The sequence below is a fragment of the Myotis nattereri genome, assembly GCF_964212035.1.
Source record: "Myotis nattereri genome assembly, chromosome: 5".
Classification (NCBI taxonomy): domain Eukaryota; kingdom Metazoa; phylum Chordata; class Mammalia; order Chiroptera; family Vespertilionidae; genus Myotis; species Myotis nattereri.
In genome coordinates this window covers 90,672,560-90,694,772 of record NC_138080.1, presented here as the reverse complement: position 1 = coordinate 90,694,772, position 22,213 = coordinate 90,672,560, and the positions used below count along the sequence as shown (strand labels likewise).

General features: G+C 54.1%; 1 protein-coding gene across 7 annotated transcripts; it reads left to right on the top strand.

Moving 5' to 3' along the window:
• Positions 1 to 317: 317 nt before the first annotated feature.
• Positions 318 to 21,144, top strand: SPARC (secreted protein acidic and cysteine rich). 7 transcript variants are annotated; one of them, XM_081093505.1, is made up of 11 exons: positions 318 to 491; positions 731 to 784; positions 10,316 to 10,385; positions 11,799 to 11,861; positions 12,460 to 12,547; positions 13,952 to 14,073; positions 14,759 to 14,879; positions 16,573 to 16,706; positions 17,309 to 17,457; positions 19,377 to 19,525; positions 19,964 to 21,144. In XM_081093505.1, exons 3-11 carry the CDS (start codon positions 10,329 to 10,331, stop codon positions 19,990 to 19,992), a joined length of 912 nt encoding a protein of 303 aa, XP_080949631.1. In that variant the 5' UTR covers positions 318 to 491; positions 731 to 784; positions 10,316 to 10,328; the 3' UTR covers positions 19,993 to 21,144. The 7 variants fall into 7 exon arrangements, with proteins under 7 accessions (XP_080949631.1, XP_080949630.1, XP_080949636.1 ...); XM_081093504.1 differs by lacking the exon at positions 318 to 491 and having other exon boundaries at positions 566 to 784; XM_081093510.1 differs by lacking the exon at positions 318 to 491 and having other exon boundaries at positions 725 to 784; positions 10,316 to 10,356; positions 11,809 to 11,861.
• Positions 21,145 to 22,213: the final 1,069 nt, after the last annotated feature.

Genomic DNA, 22,213 nt, shown 5'->3' with positions numbered 1-22,213 from the left:
GTTATTTTCAATACCATCGATCACCTTATCTGTTCTATACGGATGACACAGATCTCCCAGCTAGAAAGCCAACCTCTCATGTGTCTATTTGTGACGTAACTAGAGTTAACAGTGATTTTTTTTATTTGTAATTATTTTATTTTTTTAAATTGTTTTATTGCTTCAACAGTGATTTTTTTTAGACCATATACCAAATCCTCACCGAGGATGCCACCAGTGTGCAGCTTCTCTTGTCTGTACAGAGGCCAGTCCTCCTGGCCTTGCCTTTGTCGCAGACACAAGGCCTTTAAATTGCTTTGCCCTTCTCGGCATGGCCTGATGTTGGTTGGGCTCCTGTGAAGATTGTTGTCATAAAATCAAGACACTTGGCCTTGGCTCTGCCCCTGGGGGCCCTTGGGCAATCCCTTGCCCCCTCCTGGCCTCGGTTCCCCTTTGAACAACCAGGAGGCTGTTCTAGGTGACTCCTGAGGTCCTTCCAGCCCTGGCACTCGGTGAGTCCGTTTAGGCAGCAGCCCCAGAACCCAGGAGGCAGGCGGCGGCATTGGGAAGTCTGGCCAGGACAGCCCACCACAAGGAGAGGAAGAGAGAAATGGGAGACAGAGACAGCTGTGGCTGGGGGTGGGGTAGGGGCGGGGGAAGGAGGAGACAGAGGAGGGGGAGGGACCTCCCCAGCCCCGAGCTCTGAGTGGTTTCCTGTTGCCCCGCTCTAAACCCCTCCACATTCCCGCAGACCTTCAGACTGCCGGAGCGCACTCAGCCTGCTGCCTGCCTGCCTGCCACTGAGGTATGCACGACCCTGCCCTGCCTCTCCCTTCTACATCCGACACCCCGGTTCACCCCTCCAGTGCCTGCACAGGGAGGGAAGCTGTGCTAGGGATCTGGGTCGGGGAAGCGGGTGCGCATCTTCTTTGGGCTCCCCTGAGGGCAGGGGCTACACGGACTCCCTGAAAAGCCTGTTGCTTTTCAGGTGCAATCAGTGCAACTTCCAGGTTTGCAGGAAATAATCTCACTGTGTCCTGGAGGGGGTCGCCACTCTGTGTGGCTCTGGTTTGAGAGGCTGCCTGCCTGTCCCCTTTGCTCCCTTTGCAAATGTGGCAGCCGCCTCCTTCCCTGGGAATCTGATCTGGTCACAGCTGCAGAAGGGACCGGCCGGCAGCCAGGGTCTGCCCGGCTCCCCGTTCCAGGGGAAGAAACTTCCAGGACTCGGGTCTTGGTGAGGGGCTCTGTTTTCTAAAAGGGACTTTGCATGAACAATAAACTAATCTCCAGAAGGCTAAAGGGGGGGAGGGGGGTTACCTTTAATTAGCACCTTCCGGAAGGCTCCTGTTTCCTTGAATTCTCCCTATCCACATCCCCACCCCCAGACACAGACCCTGATTCCAGAGGCCCCCGTGTCTTGGGCTGGGCATTGCTCCCCCCTGGGCTCCTGGGGTGTAAACACAGACAACCACTAGACTCAGGCGTCTGATATGATCCAGCCAGGGTGCTGGGCCTAAGGTACGCTGCTGGGTGCGTGTGTGGGTGAGGGGGTGGGGGGTGGGGGGGATGTGCTGAGAAGGGGAAAGGGAAAAGGCAAGACCGAGAAGGTTCCAGGGCAGTCTTTCCACACCTCCCGGCTTTGAGAAGTCCAAACCCTACAGAGGACCAGTGCCTCGCCTTCAGGGTGTTAGGTCTTTTCCCTGCTGGCCCCGCTGGCTGGTGGAGGGGTGGGCTTCCTGAGCCCAGGGGGCACCGAGAGAAAAGGGGCCCTGGACTGAGGCAGGTCTTCCAGGAAGCCCAGTCTGCTCAGAAGTGCACAGAGAGGCGCACATTTCCCCCCGGAGAGGACAGTATTCTGCACAGAACACAGACAATGTTCTCATCAGCCACACTCTAGGGCTGAGTGTCTATACACCCCAAGTGCTGATGGTAGCGTGAGAAGCTCATCGGAAGCAGAATGGCAGACGTTAGGCACACGTCCTGTGTGTGGTCGTGGGTAAGTGCCTCCTCTGGACTTAGTGTCCCTGCCTGTAAAGTAAGGGTTGGCCTTGAGGGGCTGTGGGGCACCTGACATCCTGTGAGACTCTCAAAGGAAGGTCTCTTACGCTGGGATCCACAGAGTCCCCTGTGAATGGGCTTCAAGGCATCGGCAAGCCCCTTAAAACACTGGGCAGCAGGGTGTGTGTGTGTGTGTGTGTGTGTGTTTGTGTGTTAGAGAGAAATAGAGAGAGCACAAGAGGTTGTTCACAGCCTGAAAATATTGTCAGATGGACGCACGGCCTCCAAAATAGCCAGAGGGCATGGTGTGGGAGGTGGAGTGGATGGGGACTGGGAGCTCATGTATATTTGCAGGAGGATGAAACAGTTTGAAATAGAAATGGTTGGGGGAAGAGAGAGTTAACTCAGCCATCAGCTGCCACATCGACAAAGCCTGGAGGAGAGGGAGGGAGGGAGGGAGGGAGGGTGGGGTGGAAGGGGGGGTGCCTGGAGAAGGAATCAACTTTTGAAACTTTCTCCAAGTCCCACCCACTGAAAGGCTCTTCTCTGCCTGACTCACTGTGGGAGGAATGCGAGTTGCCACGGTAACCCCTTTCAGGGTCTCTGCCTGCTGGCTGGGAGGGGATGCTGGGAACACTCCAGAGTACCTCAGGCTCAGTCTGAATGTCCCCCACTCCACTGCGACCCCAAAACTAAAAAAGCAGGCTGAGGCCCTGCCCTGCTGCTCCCCCAGGACCCCAGGGCAGCTATGGGGCTGTGATACGCTTCCCAGTCAGGGTCTTGAAGACCTGAGTTTTAGTTCCACCTTTGCCCAGAAGATGCCATTTGACCTTGAACTAGTAACTTCTCCTTTATGAGCCCCGTTTCCTCCTCAGTTAAAGAGCAGTAGCAACAGCCACCTGGCAGGGAAATTATATGGGCGAAACGGGATACGGCGCAGGGAAGCACTTGCTAATATGTGGCCCCCCACCTACTGCATGGATTTTTAGAACTGATGGATTTATGGCATCCAAAGGGTTGGTGAAATCGTCCCCAGCTTTTATTTTTTTGTGTGGCAGCTCCATCATCCTGGGGGTTGTATACAACTTCCCTTTACTAAAAGTTCAGACAGTCATTTTAAAAATACACTATTTAGATTCATTTTGATTTGGGCCTCTTCTTGAGTATTTCCCAAGAGTATTGTATCCTCCAGTGCTGACCGAGCATTGGTCCAGGCACCAGCAGGGGTGGGTCCTAACTCACAGTGAGTGACATTGGGACAGATCCTTCCCATCCCTTGGCCTCCGTTTCTCAACCTGTTAAACGGGAAATCTAGCCTAGATGGTCTCTAGTAGCCCTTCCTGCTCTGAAGTCCTGCAAAACGAAATCCAAGATGCTGCCTTCATTAGAAGGAAGAGCTGGCCTACTTTTTTAACACCCTCTGTTCCCAAAGTTGAAAAGGAAACAACAGGAGGGGCCATAGCATCTTGGGTTGCATAACAATCCTGATAAAATCTTCATCCATCTGTAGAGACTTGTCAGCCAGTAGTATGACTGGGGCTCGCTATTCACAAGAGCAGCTTTTCTTGCTGAAAACAAGCTATAAATAGGAAAGGATGGTGGGAGAAAGGCAGGAGCTGAGGATGTGACATAAATAGGAGAGTGTTTGTTTTTGGGTGTTATTTAGATAGTTAGCTAAGTATGCAGAGATAAACAGGGACAGACACACGCACACAAGGATGCAGAGTATACCCATTATTTCATCAATAGGCACCTATTGGCACAGCCAAAAATAAATGCCGATCAATACATGAGCAAACCCAGAGGTCATGCACCCAAATCCCTGATACCTTGTCTCACAGACAGGTTTCAGGTAAATATCCTGATGCATATGCAAACTCTACCCTCACCTGGACAGGCCGAAACAGACAGACGCTGTCAGGTAGACACACACACAGGCACACAGGGGCAGCTTCACACAGAAGTCCCCAGTCCATAGGAAACTTACCCAGACACACTGGCAGGCGTGCAAACACAACTGCCATTTGCAGCCACATACAGATGTGCGCAGCCAGACACAACTATAGGGCATGATGGGAAGACAGACACGTTACATCCATCCATCCATACAGCACCAGATCACTGTTACATTTCCCAGGTAGAGAAACTGAGACTCAGCAAGGGAAATAACTCACTCAAGGTCACACAGCAAAGTGTCTGAGCCAACCTTCCAGATGTTTGGAAATATCCAGATGATCACCTTGCTTTTTTTCTGTTTTTCATCTGTTCAGTGTTGTCACATCCACACACCTCCCTCTATGCAACAAGCCCCATGGATAATGAGCAGTATCTCCTCTCCTTTGCTGCCTGCCATGGCCTATCCCAGCCCCCCACGGCGTTGTCACTGGGGCAGCTGATGTGGCTAATCCGCAGCTGCTCTTTGCTTCCTGCTGACTCCCTCTCCAGCCTCTGTCTTTAAAGGAGGGAGGGAGGGAGGAAGGGAGGCTGGAGCTGCTGAGCTTTCTCTGACCAGGGGCATTCAGGAAGCTACCTTTCCTCTCCATCACAGAGCCTGACTCCCAACCTCAGTCCTGAATCAGGGACGGCCGGGCTGAGCAGGGCCAGAGTCAGCAAGCAGTGACTTGACACAATTATTTAGAAAAGCAGCCTCCTCTTCACCCAGGAGGAGGTGTCTTAGACAGGAATTTAACTCTGCTCTCACTCTTCAAGCCATAGAGCCTGGAGTCTGGAGGGGCAATATGGGTGGGATTCAAACTCTCTCTGGACCTGGGTTCCTTCAGAAGCTTGGTATGAACCTCCCTCATCAGGAGGTCCCTCTAAATCATGTGTTAGCTGTGGCATTAGGATTCCAGACTGACCAGATGACAAAGGAAACAAAACCAAAAAAGGTTAACATCTGGAAGTTTGGCTCAGCCACCCGCTTGCTGTATGACCTGGAGTGAGCTGTTTCCCCTCTCTGATCCTCAAGGTTTCTGTTGCTAAAACCAGAAACATGACAAAGAGCTTTCATCACAGGGCTTGTGAAATTCACAAGCCAAGGATAGTGGCTCCCAGAAGAACTGTTCAGGATTCAGATGCCACTCTGGACTTCCGGGGGAAAGGTCATGTCATTGATTAGTAATGTCTGCCACACGCACAGGAGGAGCAGGTGGGGGCATATATGCCACGTATTTGCCATCTTTAGGACTGGACATGTGGATGTTATTTCTCATCCCCTCCAGTTGTGGTCACGGGGATACAGCAGTGGCCCCTAGGGGGAGCCAAGGAGCAGAGCCTGAAGCTCCACCCCTGGGCTCCTCCTAACCGTGGTGAAACGTGGCATGGTAGATGCCTGATTTCCAGGCTCAAACCCCGGGCCTATTTCTGAGTTGCCCCAGAACCCCTTCAATCCTAAGCTTGAGCACCCATCACACCCTAAAAATTTCCCTGCCTTCTTCCCTTCCAGCAAGAAATATTAGGAGTGGAAGCGGAGTTGAGGGCAAGGTGGGAGAGGTGATATTCCTAACCCGCTGCCAGAGTTGACTCAGAAGTCAAGAACCTTAGGGACCACCTTGCCCAGGGTGTTCAAACTGTGTTCATAGGCACCCCGCGACACTCCGAGGCACCTCAGGCGTGTCCGAGTGTGCAGGGCTTCCGGCCCTGTCTACACTCCACTTTAACTGGCTTTTCTTTTCTAATTTCAAGCTGATTTAGTGAATAGATAATAATACATTCACATGTTTCAACAAATGCAAAGGGGTTTTAGCTGTTTCCTATGCTGGACTTCAGCAGGGAAGGAAGGGCTCTCTGGCAACCATAATTCTGAGCACCACTGATCTAAACAACCTCCTCATTGTGCAGATGAGTGGGTAGGTGAGGTCCAGAGCACACGGCAGCCTTCCCTAAGTTTGCTGGGCCACATCGCCAAGACTCGATCTCAGGACTCCCGGCTTCCACGTCGCCTCCGGTGGCAGTGCGGCTCCCCGGCCTGTGAGTGCCAGGGTGGCCTCACGGGCCGCTGTGGCGCCTCTCTGGCATGGCTCGGCTCTCTTTCCAAGTCCCAGCTCCCTGGCAGGCCTGGCTCACGGGTTCCTTTTTAGCCTCTCGACTTGTTTTCCTCTCTTTGAGCTTGTTTACCGTGAACGTGTGTTTTTGGAAGCCTTGTTTCCAAGCCAAACAGTGGGAGCGAGATGCTTGTTCTGCGTCAGCAGCCCAACTAAGAGGCCAGCCTGGAGGCGGGGCTGGTTTCCCCTGGACCCCGAGGAGCAATGTCTCCTTTGTTCCAGCCTGACTGCCTTTCTCCCTGGGCCACAAAGAGCTGGGATTCCTGCCCTGGATTCTTGAGGGGGGTGGAGATTCTGGGATCCTTGGGTTTTAAGATGCTCTTCCAGATGACATTAAGCAATGGACTCCCTCATGTGTATCACCCGGGAGTTTTCCAAGGTAGGTGAGCTACTTCCGTTTTACGGATGGAGAAGTGAATTGAGGCCCAGAGAACGAAGGTCACTCTTCAAAGGTCACGCAGCTGCTAAGTAGCAGAGCCAGGATTTGAACCTGTACATTCCGTCTCCCAAGTCCTGTGATTCTGAGATTCCCCCCAGTTCTGACGTTCAGCAACTTTTCGGTGTCCAGGGAGACCCGGAGGAAGCCCTTTATGTGCGAGGGAGATGAACTGGGGGGCTGGCTGTACTTTTCCATCCCCAGAGTCCTTTCAAAGAGAGAAGTGACCTCAGCCTCAGGTCCTGCTGGCAGCCAGGGTCGGGTTCTCAGCCATCTCCAGAGCAAATAAAGGCAAAGGAAGGGACTTGATGTACCGAACAGGAGGTGGCGGCCGCGGTGGGGTGGGGGGAGCGGTGTCTGCATTTGGTGACCACCCGGCCAAGGGAAACACACCTCCTCTGCCTCTCCTGGCCTGGGCCACCTTTCCTCCTTGCACCTCGGCCAGTTCACAGCCCAGCTGGGCCCCATTCAGGTGAACACCCGGGAGGGAGTGGCCGCCAAGGGAAGCTGAGGTGGAGAGCAGCCAGTGGTGTAATGGGGCTGTGGGTCCTCATTCAGCCCTGCCACTCACTACCAGGGGCTCTTGGCAGGTCCTTCCCGCCCTGGGCCTCAGTTCCCTCGCCTGGGCCATAGGGTAGAAAGACAGGCCATGAGGCCCCAGTGGGATGCTGGATTGTGAAAAGATGAACAGAGGCATCGTCACAAACTCAAGAGACGCACAGAAGGGAGTTTTCACTGACTACTGGCCATTTATATGAAGGTGTTTATATTTTCACCAGGCCTCGGTTTGGTTAGCAAAGGAGGTGTGCACAGCTGAGAAGCTGAATGTCGGGGTTGGACCCTGTGTCCTGACCTTGCTGAGGTTACTGTGGCACCCCATGAGCTCTGCGGGATGGGCGCCTGGCCTCGTTGGCCAGGGGTGCCTTAGAGAACCTCGGAGATGACTGATGGCTCTGCAGGGGTGCGGCTGTGCATTAAGAACAGCCCGGCTGCTCCCCTTCCCTCGGTCCCATCGCCTGGGACTGGTGATGTGGCGCAGGGCGGGACCCAACATTTGGAAAACAACTCGTTCTCCAAGATTGTGGGTCCTTTTCTTTTTTTAAATATATTTGTATTGATTTCAGAGAGGAAAAGAGAGAGGGGGAGAGAGAGAGAGAGAGAGAGAGAGAGAGAGAGGAATATCAATGATGAGAGAGAATCATTGATCGGCTGCCTCCTGCACACCCCCTACTGGGGACTGAACCGGTGACCTTGTGGTTCATAGGTCGACGCTCAACCACTGAGGCACTGTGGCCAGGCTGGGTCCTTTTCTTAATGCTTTCACTGTCTGAACTCCTCCCCCACCTCTATACCAGTTCCAGAACATCATCCCTATCAGGCCTGTCCAACTCCATGACCTGGATGTTACATGACTTCCTCTCTTTCAACCACAGACTCCCCACCGGGAAAGTGGGCCTAGGACCCTCCCATACCTGTCCGCCTGCCGTGTGTCGGAGGCTCTGAGGGGACAGCGTGTACGTGAGGCCTTTACTATAAAGCACGGCAGGATTGAGAATCCTTTTCTCTTCTGGCTGCGAAGCCGGGGACGGGGGAGGCAGAAAGGGTGAGCGTGCCGCTGGGAAAGTGCAGGAGGTGATGAGGCAGGACAGGTCCCACAGCCTTCCTCTGGTCGGAGAGGCAGCAGGGTTCCTCCGCTCAGAAGAAGGACACGGACTCTGGAGACCAGTCTTCCTGCCTCTCCAACCCGAGCTTATTGCATTTCCAGCCCTGGCTGAGCTGTCTCCAGTGACCGCACCCCTCTGTCACTGGAGCCCAGACACGGTGCCTTTTGTGCCCTAGCCACAGTCTCATGGTGGCCTTCAACTTCAGACAGCTCAGACAAGTCCCTCATTGACGCTTTCTCTCCTGCTCCGTCCGTCAGAAGCCACATGCAGGAGGTGTTTGACTTGTGTCGTCCAAATGGGGAGGCAAGAAGGGAGATTTTCCACCTCTAGGCCTGGAGGAACAAGCCTACACTGTGTGCGGGGGGGGGGGGGGGGGGGGAACGCTCCCAAAACTGCCTGGAAAGGGAAGACGGGACTTCCCTGGGAGTCGGGGCCATGGGGAAGCAGAGCCAAGGCCCCAGGTCCATGCCTTTACGTTTCTGTTAGTTTTTTATTACGCACACCCCAGGAAATAGGAGGTGAGATTTGTGTTTATTTTAATCCAACGAAGGAGCGTCAGGGACTCTGCTCTCTCCTGCCTGCTTCTGCGACTCACAGACTGTCCGGGAGTCCAAGTGAAGATGCTGGTGCCGGAGCTGACGCTGGGTACCAAGCCAGCGTGTGCCTGTGGCATTGTAAGGGCTAGTTGCCACCTCCAAGGTCACCTAGTCCAACTCTCTCAGTTAAAGGAAGGGGGCAACAAGGCCGAGAGAGGATGAAGGACTTTGCCAACTCACCAAAACACCATTGGGGTAGAATAAGAACCCCTGAATTTCATTCCAAGCCGAGTGGTTTTCCCACACCTCCAAGGAGCTTGGCCAGCTGAGAGGTCTTGGAAGGAACCAGGGATGATCAGCCTGAGTTGGAGGTTTGGGGAGACGGCAGAGGGAAGACAGGGCAACTGCTCCCCTTGTCCAAGAGCGGCTCGGGGCTGAGGGGCTGTGCTTGCTCTGTTTGACCACAGGAGGGGGAAGAGAGTAGAATAGGCGAAGCCTGACGGAGGCGAATTTAGATCAGTCTAAGGAAGAGTTTGAAAATGGAAGCACGTTTAGTGAGAACAAGAAACAAAATGTCTTCTCCACGGACCCGCTGTTAGGGGTGTCACAGTTGGCACGGAATCGCCGGAAGGGGTCCTGCTTCCAGATCCTACCAGTCACGGGAGTCAGGAGTTCAGCATCAAAGGGGTGAGGTCTTAGCAGAGACCAGGGCAGGAGAGCTTCCCAGATCCAACGCGCACCCTTCAGCTGCGAAGGGGGAAGAGAACACGCAGCACATGTTCGCATTTGGTCAGCTTCCCTACAGGATCCAGAGACAAGCTGTCCGTTCTGGGGAGAACGGAGGAGAGTGCGGCCACCCTCACATTCCACAGGCCCAAGACCATTGTTCTTTGTTTTACAGTGTAGATCTCATTGTCTCAGATTGGCAAGAGGTTGCTGCCTGCTAACTTCTCCCATTGCAGAGGGTAAGGGGGGGCGGGGGGGAGGAAGTGAAGGGAGAGGAAGAGGGAGAGGAAGAGGAGGAGGAGACAGGGGACTAATTCTAGAACTGCAGGACTGAAGGTCCCTTGGACAGGATCTGGCTCAGCATTGTCCAAACTGGCCAATCATCTTCCTGATCACCTTTTAAAAACTTAAAATAAATGTAATGAGAAGGGAGACTCTGTATCATTACTATAAATGGAAAAATCTGTGTACTGTTGTCATCAGTAGAAGGAAGCTATAAAAATAAATACAAAGAAGACAAAACGACTTCGTTGAATTCTAGCTGGAAATAGTTTCCTGTGGAGGCTCTGAGCCAGGGCCTGCTCTCTGGCCAAAAGGAAGGTAGATGAGTGTTAGGTGCTAAAGGTGCCTCCGCATCAACTAAGACGTTTCCATGTGATCAGCGTGGAAAGAGAACTGAGTAGAAGCAGCTTTCTCCACGTCTTTCGCTATCATATAACATGTACATCCAAAATTATCTCGTAGGCCTGGCCGGGTAGCTCAGTTGGTTAGAGTGTCGGCCTGTGTTTTTCTCTCTCCTCTCTCTCGTCCTCTCTCTAAAAATCAATAAATAAAGACTTAAAAATAACAAATTATCTTGTGTGTCACTGGAATTCAGCAACAGAAGGACCCTCCATCAGAAGCCGCCTACTCACTGAAATGTCTCTCCCGCAGGGTTCCCAGCACCATGAAGGCGTGGGTCTTCTTCCTCCTCTGCCTGGCCGGCAGGGCCTTGGCAGCCCCTGTAAGTAACTAAAGATCATCTCTGCTTGGGCTCACCTCCCGCTACCAGCTCAGGGCCATCGAACCTGCCAGCCTGGATGCTCAGAGGGCACAGGCACTTCCCCATCTCAAGTTACTTGTTTTATATTTTTAAAAGATTTTTTTTAAATAGGCTCAGGATAAAACTTGCAATGAGGACCACTAGTGGAGATTCCGGAGAAAAGAGATTTCCGTGTGATGAGATGAGCTTTTTAGCGGTCAGTTTCTCAGAAGCAGACAGGATTGCTTTAAAAGGCGGAGACCACTGTGCCACATGAGCAATTCTAGCCGAGGGGAGCGGTGCTGAGGGGATGATTTAGAAGAGAGCCGAGCCACAAGGAGGGGGTGGGTCAGTTTTCGAATCAGTGAGAGCTCTTTGGTTGCAAGCAACAGACTGCAATCTGACTAAATTAGGGGGAGAAAGGATACAGAGGTAGATTATAAAATCAAAGGCCTTGGGGAGGAGTAGAAAAAGGAAGTTCCCGGACCTGGGAGGTAAGAACTAATGGACAGTCTCAGAGAGATTGCCATCTGAATAGATCTGCTCCAACATTTTTCACTTTTTGGGAGAATGTGCCAAGATTATGAATGAAAAAAAAAAAAAAAAGAGGAGCGCCAGTCTGGCCGAGCTCGGGTCCTGGGCCTGTCCTGGCCAGGAGGGTGCGGGGCCCCTTGACTGACACGGTCCCTCCGAGAACTGCATGCAGAGGGTCAGGGCGGTTGTCTAAAGCTGAAGGGGAAGCCTTGGCCAGGGGAGGGACGGAGAAAGGTGGGCAGGCAGAAAGAATAGCTTCTTTCAACCCGGGACTCCCTTATCCTCTCGTCATGAGTGATGGCAGACCCTGGCGATCCTGATCGGGAGGTAGATTTTGGCAATTGACAAGGTTAACATTCTTTTTAGAAGCAGCCCCAGCCAGCTGGCGGTCTCCAAGTCATGTTATCTTGTTTCTGCCTACTCCAAGCTGACATGGCAAGAAGGAATTGCCTAATAATCATCACATCATATCACACTTGTGGGGAAGAGAGTGACATCTGTGCAGATCCACGGTGCCCTCCATCCCCTCGGGGTCTGCTTCCCCATCTGCCATGAGAGGCGGTGCTCTGCCCCTGTGGTTTGCAGACTTTATTGGAGTCGAAGCAGTGGGAATGCGCTCCAAACCAAAGCTATACAGAGACTTCAGATAGCCAGCATGACCAGGAGGCGCTCGGTGTGCCATGGGGTCCGTGTCTGGCTTCTTTTTTGCCAGGTTGTCCTACCCGGGGCGGTCTCTGAGGCACGGCCTTGGAAATCTCCAATGAGCTGCTCCCAGCTTCACTGCTCCAGGCCGGAGGCAGTGCAGAGGGGAAGCTGGCCTTGGCTTTGACCTCTCTGAACCCCATTTTCTCTTCCCAACAGCAGCAGGAAGCCCTGCCTGATGAGACAGAGGTGGTGGAGGAAACGGTGGCTGAGGTGTCCGAGGTAGGTGGGTGGGGGCCCCCGCCCCTCCCTGCTCCACGTGCTTTCCCTGAGGACCCCAGACGGGCTCTGTGGGTGTCCCACTGGATCAGGACATTTGTCCCTGCTGTGCACATAGCCCAGATGGAAACCCTATACATCCTTCAATCTCGACAGCTTCCCGGGTGCTTCCCAAACCTTCAGTGGAACCCTGCAGGGGGAGCTATAATTTTGAAAGCTTTAATTTCTGAAGCTGTGGAACCATGTTTCTTATATGATCACCCAATCTCCCCGTACATCCAGCTTTTGAAAGGGGAGCTGCCCGTGTTGCTGGCAGGGGTAGAGGGCTTGGCACTGCCTCTTGCCCTAACACTCCGGTGGCCCCAGATGCTGCTGGATAGAATCCAGGGCACAGCCAGCACAGTGGGGCGGTAAGGTTGGGTCTAAATTCTGGAGCTGGCATTGGTGCTCTCGGTGACCTGGGCCCAGCACAGCTCTCCGGCTTGTCATCTCACCATCCCCTGTGGGAACCTAAAGCTTCAGCCAAGTCCCCTCCAGCCCTTTCTTCCAGGTCTGGGGTGGGGGTGGGGCCAATGGTCTCATTCTTCTCCCTCCAACCCAGGTACCCGTGGGAGCCAACCCCGTCCAGGTGGAAGTAGGAGAATTTGAGGAAGGTGCTGTGGAAGCTGAGGAGGAGGTGGTGGCTGAAAGTAGGTCCCTTCCCCATTTTTGTCACATCCAGTGTTTGCCCTCTGCCGCCTGGGCGTGGGGACAGCCCACATGAGGTTCCTTCCCAGAGAAATGCAGGGGTGGGGGTGGGGGGCGTCCTCCCTCCAGGGTGGGCTGTGGAGGAGAAACGGCTTGGACTTGAATGTTGGGAATATTCTCTGGAATCTGGGAAAGGTCTGTGCAGCCAGGCTGTCCATGCTGGGAGCGGCAGGAAGGGAGGTTCCTCGGCTGGAAAGGGCCACTCCCTGCTCAGCTCTTCTCCTTGATTCCAAAGGGGGGTTCGCATTCTCACGGGGTCACTGGTCCACCAGCTCCACGATGGCCTCTGTCTGAGCCCAGGCCCCACACAGGAGCAGACCTGAGCACACCTTCCACACTCCTTAGCTTACGTGATTTTCACGCAGGCACGAGGCCTGGATCCCTGGCATAACATATCTGGAGTTGAGAGAGAGAGAGAGAGAGAGAGAGAGAGAGAGAGAGAGAGAGAGATATCTAGGGCCCCTGGCTCCAGGCCACCGAACTGGCATCTCCATCTCCAGCGTGGACTTGGCAGGCAAAACCACCCACGTGTGCATTTCGAGTTGCGGGCCCCTCTGCGAGCACCCTGGGGCTGCTTGCTTAGCTCCTGGCCCAGCTTCGCCAGGCCCCACAGGAAATGATGCAGAGGCAGCCCTGGCCCCAGGGCTGTGGAGGATGGGAGATAAGGCATAAGAGCACTTGGCCCCGTGCCCCGCAGAGCAGGCGTCTAATAAAACGACTAAAATCCCCAAGTCAAGCGTCAGGAGGAAAGGCTAGATGAGCTCTCATCCTGAGGACACAGAGCTTTGCTGGGCGCAGGGGCGTCCACTGAATCCTGTTCCTTCCCCTCCGTGTCCACCTCCTCCGGTGTTTACCAGGCACTGCGGCTCCATTGTTCCCTGTGGCCTCGGGGCCCTTCTCCCTTTTCCTCTGCAGCCTCTCCAGCCGTTTTTGTTGGGCCTCGCAGCTTCCTGGCTCCATGATGGTTGACTTCCCCCATCGTTCTAGAGAGTCTATTCTAGAATCCAAAAATGCCTCACTGTGATCGATCACCCGAGAGCTCAGAACACAGTGCTTGCTTCGGTCCTCAGGGGAGCCATATGGCATCCCGGGGTCCTAGACTGAGCCTATAGCACCCCCAAACTGTGCCTGAACATGATCTCAGACTGACTGTCTAATCCCAAGACTGAGCTAACTGCTCCCCTAAATGCCAATCCTGGGCTCAGCAGAAGAGAGGGGAGAGCTCAGCTGCCCAAGGCCCAGGGTGAGGGGGCACAGGCGAGGGCTTCTGCCCAAGGATAGGACTGGATTGGGTTGGGGAGGATGTGCTAGGCCGGGTGGTGTGACTACATGCCCTGCACTCCCAGACCCCTGCCAGAATCACCACTGCAAGCACGGCAAGGTGTGCGAGCTGGACGAGAGCAACACCCCCATGTGCGTGTGCCAGGACCCCACCAGCTGCCCTGCCCCCATTGGCGAGTTTGAAAAGGTGAGCAGTGAGGGGTGAGGCGGGGCCGGGGGATTGGGCCCTTCCCAACACACAGTGTCTGCCCAGCAACCTGTTTAACTTGGTGGTTCTACTGAGCAGCTCCAGTCTCAAAAGCCTCCCGGGTTAACTCTTCTGCACACTCTGCCTTTTTGCCATCTCCAGCTTTACTTCACCCCATCCACATCCTCCAGTTTTCCCATATCTCAGCCCCGACTCAGTCGTGCCTCTGCTCAGAGACCAACCATGGCCCTCAGCATGGCCTGAACATTGGCCTGGAGGCCAAAGACTGGGTTCTTTTTTTTAAAATAATTATATATATAATTTTTATTGATTTCAGAGAGGAAGGGACAGGGAGAGATAGAAACACCAATGATGAATCATTGACTGGCTGCCTCTTACACACCCCACACTGCGGATCAAGTCCGCAATCCAGGCATGTACCCTGACCGGGAATCGAACCGTGACCTCCTGGTTCACAGGTCGACGCTCAACCACTCAGCCACGCCGACTGGGCAAGACTGAATTCTTGTCGCAGCCCCACCATTAACTCACTATATGACCTTGGACTAATTGCCAAGGTTCCTAGGGTGGCCTTCAGGGTCCCCATCTCTGAGATAGGCGAGGAGGGTGGTACCAGCAAAAGGCTTTGGGAGTGAAGGTGAGGTGCTCTATGCTTTGCCAACAGGTGTGCAGCAACGACAACAAGACCTTCGACTCTTCCTGCCACTTCTTTGCCACCAAGTGCACCCTGGAGGGCACCAAGAAGGGCCACAAACTCCACCTGGACTACATTGGACCCTGCAAATGTGAGTCTCCTTGGGCCCTCCAGCCTCCATCTGGGGAGAGAGCACTGAACTGGCATTGGTATTGACTCTGCCACCCCTGTGCTGTGAGATCTCCAGCAAATCTCCTCCCCTCTCTGAGCCTCGGGGTTTCCGTTTATAAAATGAGGTGATTGTCCATGAGCAGGTTCCTCTCAGCTCTGCATTCAGGACATCGCCCGGGAACGACTGGGCCGTTGTGAAAGCACAAGAGCAGGGAGAATGTTTTTTCTCCAATGATGAGGAAGTTCTTCTGTAGGGCTAACCCGAGTCTCTCCTGCTCCAACATTATAAAGCAAAGATGATGTCCCACCTGGTTCTATAACGTGTTTTGAAAATATTGAGTGCTTACAGAGGTATGCCTGTCAATTCCCCTTAGGCCCCTGCTACTCAGTATTGTCAGACCCTTGGCCCTCTTACTCCATTATATTCCTATCTGCTGCTTAAGACACATGATTAACCCATTCTAGAAACCTGGGAGTCAGGTGTTTGGGGGAAGAAATACCAGGGGGTTGTCTGGCTTTCTGTCAGTGATGCCAGGTGCAGATTCAGCTGGCTCAGGTGCCTCCTTCAGTGCTGGCAGCTTCCCTATCATTTGAAACACCCAAGGCCACATCTGCTCCCCGGCCAAGACAACATCCACGCTGTGTGTCTGTACATTCTGGCCCCAGATGGCCCTGGAGAGAGCCATGCACCTGCCGCAGGTGTGCAGAATGCAGAAAGGTGGAGGGAGACCCAGGCTCTCCCGTGGTCAGCCCCCCTCTCCAGTTATGGGGCCCAGGGTGAGACATGAGAAGGCACAGGCCGGACAAGGGGGAACGTTGGTAGGAGTTTTGGGCAGTGAGACCGAGGAGTGTGCAAGGAGCCTTTTACCAAGTGGCTCCTGCTGTCCTCTGGGGCCTGCTGCTCACTCGCTCCAACTCCCAGTGTTTGCATCACCGAGCTGCTCTTCCCTCCCCAGCTGCGGGTGAGGAGACAGTGGTCCTAACCACCGAGAGGCTCTCCAAGGGCCCAAGGATGAGGGAAAGACAGGCCCCTGAGCCCCAGGCAACCACATGCCCTGGATGCTGGATGAGGCTCTGATAACATGGCCTTGAGCAAGTCCCTTCTCTCCAAGCTCATCACTAATAAGTCACGGAAGAGGGGAGACTTTGATGAACTCTCCAGGTGCCACATTCTGGGATTCTAAGTTCCGAAGACCAGGATGGAATAATTATCACTAAGAATGTTCTGTTGGTTAAACATTCCTGACACCCCACTCCCCCCACTGCCGCTAAGCATAGCCTGTGGACAGAGTTATTCCTCAGCCTCCAGCTTCAAACACCTCCCAGTGGTTGTCATCACCAGCCTGGGTCCTAGGCCCATCACTCAGCAAGGTGCAGGAGCCACTGGAGTGAGCCATTACCCTCAGAAAGGTCAAGGCCAAGGTCAAAACCAAGGGAGCAGCAGACATGCCTTTGAGCTTTTCGGTTTGCAGAGCGTTCTCCCCACACCTGGCCTTTGCTCGTGTGGTGTGAAGAAACTGACCCAGAGCGGCCGAGCCACTGTGCCAAGGTCACTGATAGAAGCAGCTGTAGGATGAAGGCATGAGGGTGGGGAGAGCGGCCCAGCCAGCCTGTTGGCCCCAGGCAGGGAGAGTTGGAGTCTGTGCTGACCACCCTGGTATTCTGGACCCTAGACATCCCCCCCTGCCTGGACTCCGAGCTGACCGAGTTCCCCCTGCGCATGCGGGACTGGCTCAAGAACGTCCTGGTCACACTGTACGAAAGGGATGAGGACAACAACCTCCTGACCGAGAAGCAGAAGCTGCGGGTAAGTGGTCTCTTTCCAGGGCGCCTGCCTGGTCCCGAGCTGGCCCCAGCCTGTCTGAGATCCACAGTCCCAGTGCCAGAGCTGGGCCAGCAGGTGCAGGCCTACATGCCTGCTCTGGCAGGTGCCTTATCCCGGGCGCTAACGCAGACTTTTCCTCGCTGCCTGTGGAGGGTCATGTGCACAGTCCCACCTCAAGGCTCTGAGAAGTCCTGTAATGAAGAGACCTGCTGCTCACTGGGCTTAGCTCACTGTTAACAAGAGACACAAACAACCCTGGTACATTTCCCTCTGGTCTGTGGCTCTTGAACTATAATGGACTTCAATGGACACATCAAGCATGTGGAGTATTGACAAAATGCAGATTCCCAGGCCCCTGGATCAGTGTCTCTGTGAAGAACCCTTGGGGATCACCCAGGCCCCCACCTTCGTGGATGAGATGCTGATACCCCGTCTATGCCACTCCCCTCATTTTGACCGTTTGGCTTGGCCTGCTCTGGCCTCCTGTCGGGTCGGGGGGCAGGGGGGGCAGGGGGGCGGGGGAACTCTGCCTGGCCCGGACAGTGTCCCTATGCCCTCTGTCACACAGTGTCTCTGCCCCACAGGTGAAGAAGATCCATGAGAACGAGAAGCGCCTGGAGGCTGGAGACCACCCCGTGGAGCTGCTGGCCCGGGACTTCGAGAAGAACTACAACATGTACATCTTTCCGGTGCACTGGCAGTTCGGCCAGCTGGACCAGCACCCCATTGACGGGTAAGGCCAGGCCCCAGAGCGCACAGGCATGGGTCAGAGCTGGCAGGAGCACTAGGTACGGCCAACAACCCTCTCAGCCTCCTTTGATGCTCCCAGCCCTGGAGCCCACAGTGTGCCCTGGGGCTGGGGCAGGCAGGAGAGGCGTCCTGAGAAAGGATGCAGAACTGGGGGGAAGAAAGCAATAGACACCCCATAAGCCAGGAGAGGCGGAAGTCAGCGGAGCCTGACAGTCCTTCCTCAGCCCTGTGAGTGCTGGCCTTGGGCGTCCATTCCTCCAGGGAAGGAGTGCCAGACTCCAGAAGGGTGGCGCGGCCTGAGGTGGGGCAGCCTGCACACCCGCAGTCCTTCAGCAAGACCCTGAGACCCAGCCCCACAGGGCAAACTGGCCCTGGGAGTTCATAACAATTCACAAAGGCAATCCCATCACATCGCAGCCTGTGGTTTGATTGTTCCTGCCTCTCCTCCCAATGAGTTATGAAGGCTGTGTAACCGCCTGCAGAATAGGCAGGCAGTGGGCCAGTGAACAGCCGCTCCTGGGGGTCCATGTGCCCCAGTCTATAGGCGGGGGCCTGAACGGTAATAGGACTGACACGGGCCCTGCCCCCAGGAGTGCACACTCTGGGGATGGTCTAGCTGGACCTCACAATGGAAGGGAAAAGGTAAAGACGCTCCGGAAGGTGCAGGCGGGGGCTTGACCACCTGCGGCCGAGCAGGGGTAGTCACCCTCACCGAAGCTCCTGGCCCTCCCTTGCTCTGCTCCTGGAGAAACACGTGGCCTGGGGAGCTTGCTGTGCCCTGGGATGCTCGACTCCGGGAGGCTCATCTCTCACTCGGGCACCGGCCCTTGTGCCCGGAGCCTGCCCGCCCTGTCGGTGATCTCCGTGGCTGGGGTCTCCTGAGCTCTGGGAACTCCCTGCTGCTTCTCTCCCAGGCTCTTCCCGTGGCTGGGATCCAACTGTGTCACTCCCCGGGGGCGGGAGGGGAAAAGTGAGGGGAACATCTGGAGCTGGGGCAGAGTGACCGGATCCCACCACAGGGAAGGGGCCGGGAGGGAGGTTTCTGGGTGAGGACTTGCGTCTGGAAGAGCGGTCCAGCCTGAGCCGGGGCCAGCCTCCTCTCTCCCTGTCCCGGAGCTGCGGGGTGACTTGCCCGGGACCCTCCCCTCCCCTGGGCCTCAGTTTACCCGCAGATACACAACAAAGGGGAGGGGTGTTCCTTCCAGATCAGATGCTGTGGTTCCTTCCATGAGTTGGGTGGGGCACCGAGGGTCTGGGGATTGGAGAGAAAATCGGAGTCACGTTGCACCCCCTTGGGAAGAGTGTTCTGAGGACAACCAGTTGAGGGCTCTGAGGAACGAGGGAAAATCCTACATGAGCTCTGGAGTCAAGGCCAGCGGGAGGAAGAGGGACGGGGACAGGGGTGAGAAAGAGAAGGCCTCCCTCAGTTACATCCCACATAAACAAAGCTCTGTGGGGAAGGTTAGAGGCCCTTGGCCCTCCCTGCCAGTCCCAGTCCCTTCCCACACTCCTCCCCAGAAGGCAGCACTGTCATCGTTTGATGACTCTTTTTAGACTCTTTTTGTGCATTTGCTGTAGAAATATGTGTCCCTAGAAAACAGGCGTGGCTTCATACCAGACTTTGATCTACCAATAGCAGAGCTGCTGAAATTTTCATCTGAAGTTTCTGTGCCCCCGATTCTTGGCCAATTAGGAAACAAACGCACCCAGAGACCTTTGTTATGAGCCCATGGGACCTCAGAACTGGAAGGGCCTTAGACATTGTGGTCCACGCCTCCCCTTCTGATGGAGGGGGAAACTGAGGCTCAGGTGGGGCAGTGCTACTCTGCAAGTCCCACAGCAGCCCAGTGGCTTTCTCACGCCTAAGGCCCTGCCCACCCCCCTCCTCCTCACCCCCTGCAGGTACCTGTCCCACACCGAGCTGGCCCCACTGCGTGCCCCCCTCATCCCCATGGAGCACTGCACCACCCGCTTTTTCGAGACCTGTGACCTGGACAACGACAAGTACATCGCTCTGGATGAGTGGGCCGGCTGCTTCGGCATCAAGGAGAGTGAGTGTCTGAGCAGAGGGGTGCTGTCCTCCGCCTCCCTCCCCTCTTCTGTCATCTGTGTGTCTGTCCTCTGCCCAGCTCTGCTCTCTGCCGAGTTAACTCCTGTCCGCTCCCCCTGTGGGGTGAGCCTCGCTCTCTCAGGGCTTCCTGTCTACTGGGCCGTCTCGTTCTCGCTCCCCTCCTCGAGTATTAGCATTAGCGCCCACTCTGCCTCGATTAGGGAACTGGCAGGTCCCTAGAGTGGAAAGAGGAAACATAACGTGGCCTGTGTATCAGTGACAGGGACAGGGAGACTACAGTGCTCAGTCACCGACTTCCTGGGTGACCTTGGAAGGTCACCTGGCCCTGGTCCTGGGGGTGGGGGATCCCCGACTCCTCGGGAAACGCGCCTTGTGCACACGGCCTGGTGTCTAACTCTGTCTCTCTTCTCATTTGCAGAGGATATCGACAAGGATCTGGTGATCTAAGTCCACACCGCCGTCCGCAGTACCGGATCCTCTCTCTTTAACCTTCCCCTCCCTGTTTCCCCCCAAATTTAAAATGTTTGGATGGTTTATTGTTCTGCCTGGGGACAAGGTGCTAATATAGACGTAACTGAACACATTAACGGTGCTAAAGATGGAAATTGTAACCCAAATCATGACATTCTTAGCGGTAACTCTGCCTCTTGCTCACCCACTAACGGTCCCATTTTTCTCCCCCCATCGTCTTAGTAGCAAATGGGTGGGGACTTTGACCTGTTCACATCTGCCTTCAACACATATTGCATCTTCAGATTTGCTCTGAGTGCTCTGTTTCAAACCCATGCTCACCAATCAGATTTTGTGTCAATTTTATTTCGGGGTGTTGGCTGCCAGTGGGGTGGGTGGGGGTCTTCCCCACGTGGCCTGAAGGTGGCAAAAGGAAGTAACAGACACGTGATGTAGGCAGGAATGTTTCTGGGACTAGAGGACCAGGGGTGGGGGAAGTCCTGGAAACCCACCCAGGGAACAGCAGGTAACCAGTCTTGCTTGCCCGGGGCTGTGCAGGGAGAGCCCGGGGCTGTGTTTGAAAGCATGTAAGCTCTCACTCAAACGCAGCTCCTCACCATTCCCCTCATCTTTTGGTGCCATTTCCCCCCACACCTTAGGCTGTTTATTCAAACTTTTGGGAGCAGTGGACCACCAGTTCTCTGGATCCACCCAGCCTCTGGGGGTGAATCACCACATGCTACAGGGCATCTCCCCTCCTAGCTGCTGGGAGAGGCAGGACTGGGATGCTGTTCAGCCAGGCAAGCCAAAATCAGGAGTGAAGTGTAGAACGTTGGAAAATAGAAAAAGTGGAGTTAGTGAATTGGTTTTGTTTTCTGAGGTTGTTTTTTTGTTTTCTTCTTTTCATTTTTGAATGAGGGGTCTTTCCCTTGGTTTCTAGCATGTTTCTCCTTTCCTCCCCTCTCCCGTTTTCCATCTACTAACCAAGAGAAACTTCAAAATCAATGGATGGTCAGATCTCACAGGCTGAGAACTCGTTCACCTCCAAGCATTTCATGAAAAAGCTGCTTCTTATTAATCATGCAGACTCTTGCCCTGATGCGGAGTTTGACAAATCTTTCAAAATAAAAGTAACGACTTAGAAATTGCCTTCCGGAGTGATTGTGTATGTGTCTCAGTCACCTCGCTACCCCGACATGCAGACCCGTGGACATGCGTGTGTGTACACACGGCTACACAAATGCAAACTTTTGCAAACACACATGCTTTTGAACACACACCTGCACACGTACAGAGGCTTATTTATGCACAGGGAATGTATGGTTCCTATAAGCATGAATTTGTCTTATTTTTATGACTTGTGGGCTAACTCTTTTCATTATTGCACTTCATTATCAGGGACACCAGGCTATGCAACTATCTCCTTTCACTACTTAGTTATTCATCCATCCATTTATTCAACAAATGTTGATGAACCTGCTAAGTACCAGGTCCCATGCCAGGTGCTGGAGCTATCTGTGGGCAATACAGACAAAGCATTTGTCTGGAACACAGTTTATCAAGGAATAGATTAAACAACTGCACAACTAAATATAAATTACAAGCTGTGGTAGGTGCCATGAAGGAATATAAGAAACCATGAGTGTAACAGGAGAGCACAGAATTATTCTGGAGTCACTCTGTCCCATTTGGTGGCCACTACCCATGTGTGGCTATTTACATTGAAATTTGAATTAATTAAAAATTTAGCTTCTCGGTCACACTAGACACTTCAAGTGCCATTAGCCACAGGTAGTTAGTGGTTGCCTTACTGAGCAGGGCCGATCTAGACTTTTCATCACTGCAGGAAATTCTATTGGATGTGCTGTTCTTGGGGCATCTGGGAAGATTCCGTGAGAAAGTTTGAGTTGTGTCACAAAAGAAGGGATTGAGTGGCGGGGGTCGGGGAAGGGAAAAGGGAGGGGAAAAGCATCCCAAGCAGAGGGAACAGCATGTGCACAGCCTTTGAGGTAGAAGTGGAGTGTGATGAGCTTCAAGCCAGCGTGGCTGGTGCACAAAATATGAGGAGTAGGTCATACCAGGTGAAGCAAGAGGTGGGCAGAGGCCGAACCAGGCAGCCGCGTAGGCCGTGGTAAGGAGTTTGGATTTTATTTTTTGTGCAATGGAAGTCTTTGGAAGCTTTTAAGCCAGAGAGGAGTGGGTATTAAAATTTGCTTTA

Excerpts from the sequence above, each read along its gene's own strand:
- SPARC (XM_081093505.1), top strand. The coding sequence starts at position 10,329 with ATGAAGGCGTGGGTCTTCTTCCTCCTCTGCCTGGCCGGCAGGGCCTTG. Across the intron at positions 10,386-11,798 it reads GCAGGGCCTTGGCAGCCCCT|CAGCAGGAAGCCCTGCCTGA; the intron begins GTAAGTAACTAA and ends TCTTCCCAACAG. Across the intron at positions 12,548-13,951 it reads GGAGGAGGTGGTGGCTGAAA|ACCCCTGCCAGAATCACCAC; the intron begins GTAGGTCCCTTC and ends CTGCACTCCCAG.